General features: G+C 65.3%; 3 protein-coding genes across 11 annotated transcripts in view; 2 read left to right on the forward strand and 1 right to left on the reverse strand.

Moving 5' to 3' along the window:
• Window positions 1–993, forward strand: part of CAMTA2 (calmodulin binding transcription activator 2) — a 14595-nt gene extending 13602 nt beyond the window's left edge. For all 5 annotated transcript variants that reach the window (XM_073881567.1, XM_073881565.1, XM_025864026.2 and 2 more), the window contains 2 exons: window positions 52–126; window positions 234–993. In XM_073881567.1, the coding sequence (XP_073737668.1) occupies window positions 52–126; window positions 234–297 (139 nt within the window). In that variant the 3' untranslated portion in view covers window positions 298–993. The remainder of the gene's footprint in view (window positions 1–51; window positions 127–233) is intronic.
• Window positions 994–1021: 28 nt separating this feature from the next.
• On the forward strand, window positions 1022–5103 carry SPAG7 (sperm associated antigen 7). The gene is made up of 7 exons (XM_025864031.2): window positions 1022–1245; window positions 3595–3662; window positions 3888–3976; window positions 4095–4179; window positions 4298–4387; window positions 4470–4626; window positions 4713–5103. Exons 1-7 carry the CDS (start codon window positions 1161–1163, stop codon window positions 4820–4822), a joined length of 684 nt encoding a protein of 227 aa, XP_025719816.1. The 5' UTR covers window positions 1022–1160; the 3' UTR covers window positions 4823–5103.
• A 598-nt stretch (window positions 5104–5701) lies between these two features.
• Window positions 5702–11881, reverse strand: ENO3 (enolase 3). 5 transcript variants are annotated; one of them, XM_025864427.2, is made up of 12 exons: window positions 11756–11881; window positions 9673–9759; window positions 9318–9413; window positions 9102–9160; window positions 8837–8906; window positions 8377–8510; window positions 7282–7504; window positions 6977–7174; window positions 6585–6786; window positions 6094–6202; window positions 5936–5994; window positions 5702–5854 (listed from the first exon to the last, which is right to left on the reverse strand). In XM_025864427.2, exons 2-12 carry the CDS (start codon window positions 9755–9757, stop codon window positions 5785–5787), a joined length of 1305 nt encoding a protein of 434 aa, XP_025720212.2. In that variant the 5' UTR covers window positions 9758–9759; window positions 11756–11881; the 3' UTR covers window positions 5702–5784. The 5 variants fall into 5 exon arrangements, with proteins under 5 accessions (XP_025720212.2, XP_025720216.1, XP_025720213.1 ...); XM_025864431.2 differs by lacking the exon at window positions 11756–11881 and adding an exon at window positions 10392–10537; XM_025864428.2 differs by lacking the exon at window positions 11756–11881 and adding an exon at window positions 10387–10522.
• Window positions 11882–12312: the final 431 nt, after the last annotated feature.

The following is a 12312-nucleotide window of genomic DNA, read 5'->3' on the forward strand; positions in this document are numbered from 1 at the left end:
GGGCAAGGGCGCTGGTGTGCCACAGCTCCTCATCCTTTCTTCTTCCACCAGAGGCTCCTTTCTCACCAAGAAGCAGGACCAGGCAGCCCGGAAGATCATGAGATTCCTGCGGCGCTGCCGACACAGGTGCTCCCTTCCCTGGCTGGGTCCCCCAGGGCACCTCCACCCCCCCCCCCGCCCCAGCCTCCCCGCGGCCCCGTCCGCTGGTCTCCTGACTCCCCGTCTCTCTGCAGGATGAGGGAACTGAAGCAGAACCAGGAGCTGGAAGGGCTCCCCCAGCCCGGACTGGCCACCTGACCTGCGCCCCGCCTTCCTCACCGCCCTGGGGGCCGCTTCTGGCAGTCTTAACAGGGAGAGGGCTCTCCGGGGGAGGGGAGCCCCCTGTCGGCAGCTGTCCCCCTCCCTAGGTCTCCGCCCTGCCCCACCTCAACCCCCTGGGTCGCACCCCCGATCTTTCGGCTCCCCGGCCCCCCGGACCCGCGAACCCCACCTCCCTGCATCTTCCGCCGTGACCTCCGGAGCCCTGCCTGCCCCTTCTCCACGGCCCCCTCTCTGCCTGCACCCGCCTCGACCCTTCCTGACTTGCCTTATTTATTTGTTGGACGCGTCTCTGAATGTATCCGCCTCGGTCCCCCCTCCGCCGCGCGCCCCTCGTGTCGCAGGGCCGACCGCACCCCCCACCCGACTCCGCATGTTGGCGTGTGTCCCCTCCCTCTGCGGCCCGCCTCCCCCGTCGCCCGCCGGCGGCCCGCGGTGCCCGGGCCGGAGGGGCTGTGCGGGGGCGCGCGCCGCGGAGCCCGCCTCGTCCGCCCCGTCCCCCGAGGGGAGGGGGCCTGTACATACTGTAACATACAGAGTATAGTGAAGAATCTATTTAAGGCGCCGCGGGGAGGGCTGCACGGCGCGGCGGGAGCCCCCGGCCGGCTCCATGAGCACTTTCTACTTGTGCATGGGCTTGGTTTCTACGAGTTGCCATTAAACATCGCTGCACCAGCCAGCCTCCGGCCTCTGTCTGCGCGGCGCGGGCGGGCGGGGCCTCGGCCGGCGGGGGACAGCGGGCGGGGCGGGCGCGGAGCTTTCCGCCTCCGACGTGTTTCCGGCCTTAAAGGCATTTCGCCCTTCCCTTTAAGACGCACCGCCCCTTCTCAGTCACTCCCAAGATGGCGGACCTACTGGGCTCCATCCTGAGCTCCATGGAGAAGCCACCCAGCCTCGGGGACCAGGAGTCTCGGCGCAAGGCCCGAGGTGAGGACCCCAAATCCACAACCGCCTTTCTTCGCCCGGTTCTCAGGACCGCACTCTTCCCCCTTCGGACGATGCCGCCTCCTCAACCTTGAAAGACCCCCTCACAGGCCCCTACGGAGACCCCCAGAGTCCGTAAAAGGGCTGCCGGCCCGCCCGCTGTTCCTAGCGGCCGGTGATTGGCTGCCTGGAGCCCAGCTCCAGCCTCCCGCCTCTTTCCTACTGGCCTTCCGCAGTCCTTGTTTCCAATTCGCCGGCAGGCCCGCCCGTCCGCTGCTATCGTGCTCTGATTGGCTGGCTGCCTCCACCCTCTTGGTGTTCCTCGCCCCCTGCCGCCGCGCCTGGGCCCGCCTGCCGGTCCGAGGGGGGCGTGTCCAGCTCGCGAGCCCCCACCCTATCCGCATTCCGATTGGCTCCGGGGCACGCCCGTCCGCAAGCCCTTCGCCCCCATTGGCCCGTTACATTTCGGGTTCTGCCTACGACGTCTGGTCCGACCTTCCTCGGGCCCGCCCCGCCCTCGGCGCCTCGGATTGGTGGCCGGGCCCGCTCCGTGCCCTGCGCCCCTCCTACCTGCCTTTGCCGCTCCCTTCCGCGTCCCCGCCGCCCTGCCCTCCTGGGCAGCCGCCCAGTCCCGGCCGCACCGCCGATTAGAGGCTTGGGGGCGCCCCGGCCGTCCGATCGGCGCCGCCTCCCCGCCCGGTTCCCCGAGCGGCCCCCGGCGGGCGGGCTCAGGTCCCTGCACGGGGCCGGGGCGGGCCGGGGCGGGCCGGGGCGGCAGGCTGGGGGCCGCGCCCACCGTCCGGGAGCCCGCAGTCTGGGCCGCGCACGGAATGGTCACACCCAAGCTTGACAGCCCCCTGGATACGCCCCCGAAAGGAATCGTCCGGGGTCCAGACCCGCCCTGCCGGGGGCTGACGGCCGGCGGGGGCCCCTTCAGCGAGACGGGAGCCCCTGCCCCTTTGGGCAGACTTGTGTTGGAGACTTCCCGGGAGGGAGGCGGCACGTGGGAACGGTAGCGGCCGAGGCTGGACCAGGAAGCTGAGGTTCAGGGTTCAGTCACTTGCCTGAGGTCACAGGGTTACTAAGTGGCAGGGTTTTAAACCCGCCTGTGACTGGGAAGCTTGCGCTTTTTTTTCTTTCTTTTTGTGTGTGTGTGTGTGTGTGGCCTACGTTCTTAACCTTAACCTCACGCCACCTCCCAGATGCGGAGGGGAGATTCACAGACCGGTTAGAGGACATCAGTGGTCAAGATAAGACGCCCTGATGGTAAAGACAGAGGAGAGCCCCCAAGCTGTCCAGCCGGGGTCCGCGGGGAGGAACTGGAGAGGAGGTGAACAGGCTCCCTTGCCTGCTAGCAGCTCCCAGTCTGTAGGGAGACAAATAAGGAGTTACAGTAGCACACGCCGGAGTGAGTCTGGGGACCCCAAGTGCTTGGGCCCCAGGGGAGGCCGTGAGCAGCTCTGACTCACGGTGGGTCTAGGTTTGCAGGAGGAGGAACCACAGGTGGTGCAAAGGCGTGGAGCGGTTAGGGAAACGGGAAGTGGTCCAGTGCAGCTAGCTGGAGGACCCCGGTCAGTGCAAGTGGGCCGGAAGGACGGGGGGATTCCAAGTGGCCTGACGGAGGGGGAGGGGCGCCAAGACCTGAGCTGGGGGAGCACCTGCAGTCCCAAAGGAGCAGGGCGTCGGACCAGTCACTTCAGCGCCCTCCTGTCTGTGGGAGTGAGAAGTGGGGGTGTTACAGAATATAGGAAGTTAAGGGCGCCTGGGTGGCTCAGTCGTTGAGCGACTGCCTTCGGCTCAGGTCATGATCCCGGGGTCCTGGGGTCGAGCCCCGCATCGGGCTCCCTGCTCCGCGGGGAGTCTGCTGCTCCCTCTCCCACTCCCCCTGCTGGTGTTCCCTCTCTCGCTGTGTCTGTCAAATACATAAATAAAATCTTAAAAAAAAAAAAAAAAAGAATATAGGAAGTTAAGTAATTTCCCCTTTCCTGTGTAGGCAGTGTGACGGTAAGCTCTTGGAGGCCAGGGCTGAATCTGCTCTCAGCTCCCAGCGGTCCCAGGTCCCTGCGTTGTGGGCATGGAGTACATGCTTGGGAATCACGGGGCCAAGCATGGTTCCGCTCCCACTAAAGTGGGAGCTCTTGAAGGGAACGCTCCATCTCAGTGTCTGTGCCACAGGGCCTAGCAGAGTGCCAGGCACACAGTGAGTATGCGCCGATGCTTGGAGAACAGGCACTAATCTGCCCTCCCAGCAGAGGCCTCTCCCAGGGCACGCCAGACTTCGTGTGAAGCCTGACAGACTCTCCCCACCCCTGCCTACAGCCCCGGCCTCATGCTGCCATTTCTCACCCCCAGAGCAGGCTGCCCGCCTGAAGAAACTGCAGGAGCAGGAGAAACAACAGAAAGTGGAGTTTCGTAAAAGGGTGAGCCCCCTGGAGATAGCAGAGGCAGCCTCAGGAAGGACTTCCAAGAAGTTAGAGTTGGAAGGTTGAGGACTCAGGTTTTCCCCAATGTCTCCAGTGAGAAGCCTGGAGGCCAGTGGCATGGAGGCTGGGGAAGGTGTGGGGGGCAAGGCCCACTGACCCGACTCGGGAGAGGGGTTCTGGGGTGGAGCAGTCACCTCATGTCTTCCTCTTCTGTCTCCCAAGATGGAGAAAGAGGTGTCAGATTTCATCCAAGACAGTGGGCAGATCAAGAAAAAGTTTCAGCCGATGAACAAGATAGAGAGGAGCATCCTGTGAGTGTCCCTACTCTGGGCTAGGGGAGAGGCGAACGGGCCAGCGGGGGACCCCTAAGAAGGGGGTGCTGGGCCCCTGGTGGCCCTACATACTCTCCCCTCCGGCCTCCCTACCCAGACACGATGTGGTGGAAGTGGCCGGCCTGACGTCCTTCTCCTTTGGGGAAGATGATGAGTGTCGCTACGTCATGATCTTCAAAAAGGTGAAAGGCCCAAGCCCCCCGCCCGCCTCTCTCCTTTTCAGCCTGCGCCCGCCCCGGGGGAGAGGCCTGCGTGAAGCCCGTGTGTGGAGCCTCGACCCCATGGTTCCTCTGTCCCCAGGAGTTTGCGCCCTCCGATGAAGAGCTGGACTCCTACCGTCGCGGTGAGGAGTGGGACCCCCAAAAGGCCGAGGAGAAACGGAAGCTGAAGGTGAGCTCCGCCCGGCAGCCCACCCCCGGGAGGGGTTGGGGACAGGCCCCCGAGCGCTGGTGCCCGGCCTCTGCGCCCCTAGGAGCTGGCCCAGCGGCAGGAGGAGGCGGCGGCCCAGCAGGGCCCCGCGGTGGTGAGCCCCGCCAGCGACTACAAGGACAAGTACAGCCACCTCATTGGCAAGGGCGCGGCCAAGGACGCGGCCCACATGCTGCAGGCCAACAAGACCTACGGCTGTGGTGAGGCCCCGTGGGGGGGCGGGGGGAGGCTGTGATGCAGGGCTCCCAGGCCCTGCCCACACTCCTCTCCCACTCCCACCCCCCAGTGCCCGTGGCCAACAAGAGGGACACTCGCTCCATCGAAGAGGCCATGAACGAGATCCGGGCCAAGAAGCGCCTGCGGCAGAGCGGGGAAGAGTTACCGCCTACCTCGTAGGCACCGCGGCTCCCCAGGGCAGGGCGGGGGGCGGGGGGAACAGGCTGCTGCTAGAACCCACCCTGGAGCCCCACCTCCGCACCACCTCCCGCCGGCCTCACTCAGGCTGGGGGGCCGGTGGTGGCCGCATCACTGCTGGAGCCTGGCTGTGTGTGTGCGTGTGTGTGCGTGTGTGCGAATGCGCAGGTGGGTATTTAACGTGTATTATTCTCCTTTCTCCTTGGAATTTCCTTCCCCGTGGGCTGGGATGACTTTGCATTCAATAAACACTGTTGACCCAACGTCCCGCTTTGTTTGGACAGAGAAAGGTGGGTCCCGCGGAGGAAGAGAATTTTAGGTCGAACCGTCTACAATGGTTGTGCCGGCCAAGGATGGCCAAATACTGGCACTTTCCTGAGGTTTGTAGGAGATAGCATTTAAAGAGCACACTCGCTAGAGACAAATGGCCCGGCTTTGGCTCCTGGCTCCGCCGGTAAGGGAGACTTTCTCTGCCTTCGTTTCCCCACACATAAAATGGGGAGAAAACGGTCACTCTCTGATGGCGCTGGTTCACCGAGGGCACAGGTTGATACGTCAAGCGTCCGCAAGGGTTCCAGATCCTGAAAGCTCCATGAGCACTGGGACTCTGACCCGCGGTGTGCCCCGTGGTTAGATGGGATAGATCTGAGGGAGCCTCCCCTCATGGGGCGCTCAGACCCCTGCCCCCACCCCCTGGCTCCCCCTCAGCCTCCTTCCGAAGTGTGAACCCGTCCCTCCCCTTCCCTCCGTGTCCCGGCAGGTCACCCGAGTGTTCCTCCCTTCCTGCCCGCCCCTCTCCACCTCCCGTCTTGCCCGGAGACCGGCACCCCCTCCGTCCCACCAAGGAGCACACCACCCGTCTTGCTTGCCACCAGTGTTTATTCCCCCGGGGAAGGGCCTGAAGGCCTAGATGGGTCCTGTGGGGTCTTGGGGCCTGCAGCTTCTCATTTGGCCTTCGGGTTACGGAACTTGCGTCCCGCAAAGACAGCCTTATCCCCAAGCGCCTCCTCGATCCTAGAAGGCAGGCAAAGTCAGAGCGCCCTTCAACCCAACAGCCCGGGGCTCCCCTCGTCCGGGCCCATGCAGCCCCTGTACCTCATGAGCTGGTTGTACTTGGCCAGACGCTCTGAGCGGCAAGGAGCACCAGTCTTGATCTGAGGAGGAAAGGAGAGTTCCCAGGGCTGCGTGAGGCTGGAGGTGGGAGCGGCCTGTGCTGGCAGGAATCCAGGGACCCCAAGGAGACCCGTGAGTACCTGGCCCGTGCAGAGCCCCACAACGAGGTCGGCGATGAACGTGTCCTCAGTCTCCCCGGAGCGGTGGCTCACCATCACCCCCCAGCCGTTAGACTGAGCCAGTTTGCAACTGGGCAGAGAGGACACTCAGTATAAGGTGGACCAGGGCCTCCGAGGGAAAGCCAAGGGCTGGGCGGGGCTTTTCCCTTCGGTTTGGGGGAGTGGGCTCTTTGCGGGGAGGGAAATGACGAAGTTCTTTGGCAAGCAGGAGAGGAGGGGAGACTTGATTCTGAACGTGGGCTCCTGAGATGCTGGTGGGAAGGAAGGGCAGAACCAGGGAGAGAGGAACCGCGTGGGCTGGGCGTGGGGCACGGCAGGGTCACCAGGGCAGAGCACTGGGGTCAGGAGGGGGGGGGGACGGGGCAGGAGCCAGGGCACGTCAGACGTGGCCGACCGGGCAGAGCTGGGGCAGGGGGGAGGCTGCGGCCGCCCCGGGGCCAGGAGGCACTCACGCCTGGATGGACTCGGTCACTGAGCCAATCTGGTTGACCTTCAGCAGCAAGCAGTTGCAGGCCTTCTTCTCAACGGCCTGGGCAATCCTCTTGGGGTTGGTGACGGTGAGGTCATCCCCCACGATCTGGATGTTCACCCCCGAGAGGAATGAGGTCCAGGTGGCCCAGTCATCCTGGTCAAAGGGGTCCTCGATGGAGACCACTGGAGGGGGTGAGGCAGGAGCCCGGGTAAAGGTCAGAGGGGCCTCACGGGGCGACAGGCCGGAAGAATCGGGGTGGGGATTTCCACGGGGCTAAGGACCGCGAGGGCCGCGGCGGCGGCAGTCACCGTGTTGGGCCGCCGCCGCCGCCGGGGTCTCGGACAGGAGCGACGGAGCAGCTGGGGGTCTCACCAGGGTAGTTCTTGATGAAGTTCTTATACAGGTCCCCCAGCTTCTCCCCAGTGATGTGCCGCGCGGGGTCATCCGGGGACTTGAAGTCGAGGTCGTACTTCCCGTTGCGATAGAACTCGGACGCCGCCACGTCCATGCCAATGACCACCTTGTCGGGGTAGCCGGCCGCCTGGATGGCGGTCTTCAGCAGCTCCAGGGCTGGGGGAGGGGCGACAGGGCACCTGAGGCTCCAGGGCGCGTGGTCTCTGCAGCCCGTCCTCCACAGGGACGCGGGGGGCCCTGGCCCTCAGAGCGCTCACACTGACCCTCATTGTTCTCCAGGATGTTGGGTGCAAAGCCACCCTCGTCACCCACGTTGGTGGCATCCTTCCCGTACTTGGCCTTGATGACCCCCTTGAGGTGGTGGTAGACCTCAGCGCCGATGCGCATAGCTTCCTTGAAGGAGCTGGCTCCCACGGGCAGGATCATAAACTCCTGCATGGCCAGCTTGTTTCCAGCATGGGAGCCCCCATTGATCACGTTGAAGGCCTGGTGAGGGGGAGCGGGGGGCGGCTCAGACCCCGCCGGCCGGGACGGTCCGGGCGGAACCCTGCCTCCCCGAATTACCAGCCGAGAGTCTAGAGGGAGTCCTGTTCCTCCTCAGACCCTCTTGTCTCATTTCTGTAAGTCGGGGATACCACCCGCTTTCCCGTGGGATCTTACGCTGAAAGTCAGACAAACGGACTGAAAATCAGGCCCGCGTGTGCCTGACCTGCGAGAGCTAAGCGGACGGCACTCACGGCAGGCCAGGTGCTGCCTAGGAGCCTTCCGTGGGGTCTCCGAGCTCCCTCCCTGCCCCCAGCACCCCTGTTAGCCCGGGCCTGTTACCACCCCCACTTCACAGACAAGGAAACGGGGGGCAGAGAGCGGATGTGCAGACGCGCCTAAGATCACACCCTAGCAGACAGGCAGGCCAGCTGTCCCCCGAGCTCCCGCGTGAACACAGTCCGCGCAGTTAGAGAGCAGGAAGGGGTCACGTTACTACTGACACGCGACAGGGGCTTGGGTCTGATGAGGATTCGAGGAGATACAAAGCGAGGCCAGACCCTCGCCACGAAGCAGCTCCCGATCTGACTCGGGGACTGGGACACCGGGCAGAGCGAGCCGCCGGAGTCAGCACTGGGCCTAGCGCCGGAACGGGAAGGAGCGCGGGGTTACGCCAAGGGGAAGCAGCAGGGAAGCTTGGATTTGGATTGTGGGAAAGAGGGAGGGGCCGGCCGTAGCTGGAGAAGTTCCATTTCAGGAAACCGTGTCTTTGGAGCTGGGTCTGGAAGGTAGACTTTCCAGGGGCCGCTCCTGCCCGGCTCACTGGGTGGGGCGGCTTGGTCACTGTGGCATGGGACAAGGGCGGCTGCACTCACAGGGACCGGGAGGACCAAGTCCGGGTTCCCGGCGAGGTCTGCGATGTGCCGGTAGAGCGGGACCCCCTTCTCTGCTGCGCCAGCCTTGCACACGGCCAGGGAGACGCCCAGGATGGCATTGGCCCCAAACTTGGCTAGAGGAGGCAAGCACAAAGAAAGGGTGAGGGCTTCTCCTGCAGGGCTTGGGGTCACCCCAGGAAAAGCATCCGGAACGCCAGACCACTGGGCATGAAGGGTGTGCTCACGAGAGTCTCCCCCAGGAGCCCCCGCCCCAGGGGAATGTGTCAGCTTCAAGTCTGTGTCCACGGCCCGGCCAGGCCTGGTGCAGGGCAGGCACCAGGAAATGCCTGTGCAATGAGTACAAACCCAGCCAGCCACGGTATGCCCCAAACTGTGGGACACAGAAGTAATCCTAACCAGAGCTCCGACCCGGGGTCCCTCCCCCTAGCCTTGCACTCACACTTGTTCTCAGTCCCATCCAGCTCGATCATAAACTTGTCAACTTTTTCTTGATCCACGACGCTTAGTTTCTGGAAGGAGAGGTTGGGGGTGTGGGGGGGGCGGAGAGCAGAGGTCACATTTCTCAGGAGTCAGGGCATGTGAGAGAGGAAGTGCAGGTATCTGGGGGAGACAGGCTGGCGGGCCAAGCAAGGCCTCTCCCAGGAGTGAGCTGCTGGGGGGGAGGCGGCAAAGGACACGGGGGCAGGGAGCAAGCTCCCGCTTGCCTTTTCCAGCAGAGCGGGGCCTAGGGTCTTGTTGATGTGTTCCACGGCCTTCAGGACACCTAGAGAAGCCGGGGGCGGGGGGGTGTTTCAAAACTGATTTAATCAGGCTGCTTAAGAGCGTTGGGTTCCAGTCCTCTACACCCCACGAGGCTGCTGAGGGCCCAGGTCCTGACCGCCCCCCACACACAGGCTCGTCCGACCACCGTCTTCCCTCACCTTTCCCCAGGTAGCGGGATTTGTCTCCATCTCTCAGTTCCAGGGCCTCATAGATACCCGTGGAAGCTCCGCTGGGCACAGCTGCTCGGAATCGGCCTGGGTGGGTTGAAAGGGAACGTCACACAGAGTCCCCTGAACCCCCAAAGGTCCGAAGTATGCTGAGCCCAGGGCCAGGGGCCAGTGCAGAGGGAGACTCCTGCTTCTCTGGACCAGGGAGCCAGGATGGAAGGGAAGAGCTCTGGGGAAGGGGATGCCCAAGAAAGGAGAACATGTGGGGCAGAGCTGGGGGGGAGGGGGCAGGGACCCACGGGGCTGGGGTCCTCCCAGGCGAGGCCACTCCAGGAGCCTGTGTTACCCTTGGCCGTATGCAGGTCCACCTCTACTGTGGGGTTGCCCCTGGAGTCCAGGATTTCCCGGGCAAAGATCTTCTGCATGGCCATGGCTGCAAGGCAGGAGGTGTGACCAAGTGTGGACAGCTGATCCCTGAAGGAACCCGAAATCCCTTGCCCTTTAAGAGTCTTCCCCACCCCAAGAAGGCAGGTGCGGGAGCTAAAAATATCCCACAAAAAGGTCACAGACCAAAGAGGCTGGCGCAGCCCCCTCCCCCACTCAGAACAGCTCCTCTCGCACCCCTAAGGATCCAGGCGCCTCTCCTTTAACTGCACCCTCTGCACAGCTCCCTGCCCCCCCATGGCCCGCAGAGCTGCCCTGAGGCCCTCTCCCTCGTCCTTCTGCTTGCTGGCCCTCAGACCCTCTCCTGCTGGTTCTCCCCTTCCTGCTCCTCCGTCTCCTCCAAATCCGTGGGGACCCCAAATTCCCCACCTGGCTGCAACTCTCACTCCCCTTCTCCAGCCACCTCTGCCTGCCTGCCTTCACGGTCTGGTTCTCTGCCCTGGGTACCCCCCCATCCTGCTTGCTTCAACCCTTCCGCGTCTTTCTCAAGCACCCCCCAGTCCCGGGAGGAAGAAAAGGCTGAGAGCTCCCCCCACTTTGTCCAAACCAACACCACCCTGACCCTTCACCCCTTCACCCCTTCACCACCCCCATCCCCTGCGACCGGAGGGCTCACCAGACCTGGGGCGTCTTCGCTAGGGGGTCGGGGTGAGCTCCGAGTCTAGGTGGCAGCTGGGACAGTGTCAGCTCACCCCCTCTCAGGCTGGGCATTTATCCCCTAGCCACCCTGTGCCCCAGCCAGCCCCGCCTCTCCCCCTCTCTCCATCCTCCCCCTCCACCCTGGGCTGGCAGCCAAGTGCCCACTACAGCCGAAAGCAGCAACCTTTGGCCCTGGGCACCTGCTCCCTTCCCAAAGGTCAACGACTACCCCTCCTTCCTCTCTGTCCCCCAATAAAAGCCCCTACTTTTAATTCCAGCTCTGGGGAGGGGCAGGGGAGGGCCTTCAGATCGGGGGTCTCTCCCTTCGCCAGGATTATATTGCCCTTTGGCAAAGGTTAAAGAGGGACTAGTGCCCTTCAGCAAAGGCCAGGGGTAACCTGAGCCCTGCAGGGCTGGGGAGGGGGCCTGGAAGAGGGGCTGCAGGATTGACATCCACACATGCTCAGCTCACTTGGCAGGCGCCCGGCTGCCTCTGCCCTCAGTCGGGAGGCGGGGCCGGGGTCCCGGGCAAGCTCTGAGGTCTCAAATGGAATCCCCCACTCGGAAGGCGAGAGGGTCTCACCCCTCAGGGTCCTCATGGCCGCCCTTCTGGGCCCCTCCCCCCACCCTCCCCGCCCCGGGCCAGCAACGGGGTGGGGGAGGGGGCAGGGAGCCGAATTTAGACGGGCCCTCAGACTTGGCGCGGCTCCCCACTGATTGCGCCGGGCCAGCACTTGTCGCCCAGGGTGCAGATCGGCAGCCGGGAGTCCTTCCCGGCCGACCGCGGGCGCCTCGGGCCGCGGCCCCAGCCCACCAGTGAATGAGGTTCCTCAGCAGGGCGCAAAACGAATGGCGGGAGGAGGGGTGGCCCCCGCGCGCGTCTGGGCGCGGCGGGGCGGCTCTGGGGGGGCCGCGCCCGGACCTCCGCCGCAGCCCCAGCCCGGACACGCGGGCACCTGGAGGCTCGTCCTCTCCCCCGCCCGGTCCCCGGCTCCGGCCGCGCCCTCCCAGACTCTTCCACCCCGGGGTCGGGGGTGCGGCGGGCCAGAGGTCAGGAGCCGGCGGGCCGGGAGCGCCGCCACGTGCCCGAGCACGGCCCCGCCCGGGCGGCCCGGTGACTCAGCTGCGCGGCTGTCGAGGAACGGGCTCGGGGGGCGTCAGGGGCTGGGGGCGGCCGCCCCGCACCGCGCCCCGATGGCCGGCGGGGCGCCCCTCCCCCAGGACCGGAAGCGGCCCAGCCCCCCGCGGCGGCCCGTTCACCTGGGCCGCCGCGGGGACCCCGGCCGCCCCTTCCCGCCGGGCGGCGGGCGAGCGCGGCGCGCACGACTTCTTAGCCTAAGTTTTACCGAAAAGAAGAAGAAAGAACCCGAGGGGCCTGAGCAGGAGGGGACGTTCCCCTTCTTGGAAAAGTTGCAAAGCTTGCAACCCCTCGGTATTCTTCCGCCCGGAAAAGTAGTCCTGCCCCTGTCTCCCGCGCCCAGTGACCTCTGCCGCGCCGGGCCAAGGGGCACGGCCGGTGACCTGAACTGCTGGCGGGGTGTGTGTATTGGTGGTGGTGGGGGTGGGGAGGCCGGGTGGGCCCGGGACGTGGGCGCGGAGGCCTGCCTGGGGGCTGGAGCTGACCCAGCTTGTGCCCCTCGGGCAGATCCTGGGGACACTCGTGTCCCCCCGGTGGGCGCCTTCAACTCTGAAGACAGCCGGGGTATTCAGCCACCTCCCCCTGGGCTCCCGCATTTCTCGACTGAATAGAACCGAGCGGGAGCCGCGGGCCCGCGCGGGCCCGCGCGCGCCGCGCCCCCGCCCCTTCCGCCCGGCGGGAGACACGTCCCCGGCCCGCCCGCCTGCGCGGGGGGTCCCGCCGCGCGCGCCCCTGCGCCCGCGCAGCGGGCCGCCAGCCCTAACC

This window comes from Callorhinus ursinus, unplaced genomic scaffold (genome assembly GCF_003265705.2).
Source record: "Callorhinus ursinus isolate GAN/ISIS: 27379988/994484 unplaced genomic scaffold, GSC_fseal_2.0 scaffold43, whole genome shotgun sequence".
NCBI classification, from domain to species: Eukaryota; Metazoa; Chordata; class Mammalia; order Carnivora; family Otariidae; genus Callorhinus; species Callorhinus ursinus.

Excerpts from the sequence above, each read along its gene's own strand:
- ENO3 (XM_025864427.2), bottom strand. The coding sequence starts at position 9,757 with ATGGCCATGCAGAAGATCTTTGCCCGGGAAATCCTGGACTCCAGGGGC. Across the intron at positions 7,505-8,376 it reads ACTTGGTCCTCCCGGTCCCT|GCCTTCAACGTGATCAATGG; the intron begins GTGAGTGCAGCC and ends CCCCCTCACCAG. Across the intron at positions 5,855-5,935 it reads AAGTACAACCAGCTCATGAG|GATCGAGGAGGCGCTTGGGG; the intron begins GTACAGGGGCTG and ends CCTGCCTTCTAG.
- SPAG7 (XM_025864031.2), top strand. The coding sequence starts at position 1,161 with ATGGCGGACCTACTGGGCTCCATCCTGAGCTCCATGGAGAAGCCACCC. Across the intron at positions 1,246-3,594 it reads GTCTCGGCGCAAGGCCCGAG|AGCAGGCTGCCCGCCTGAAG; the intron begins GTGAGGACCCCA and ends TCTCACCCCCAG. Across the intron at positions 3,977-4,094 it reads AAGATAGAGAGGAGCATCCT|ACACGATGTGGTGGAAGTGG; the intron begins GTGAGTGTCCCT and ends CTCCCTACCCAG.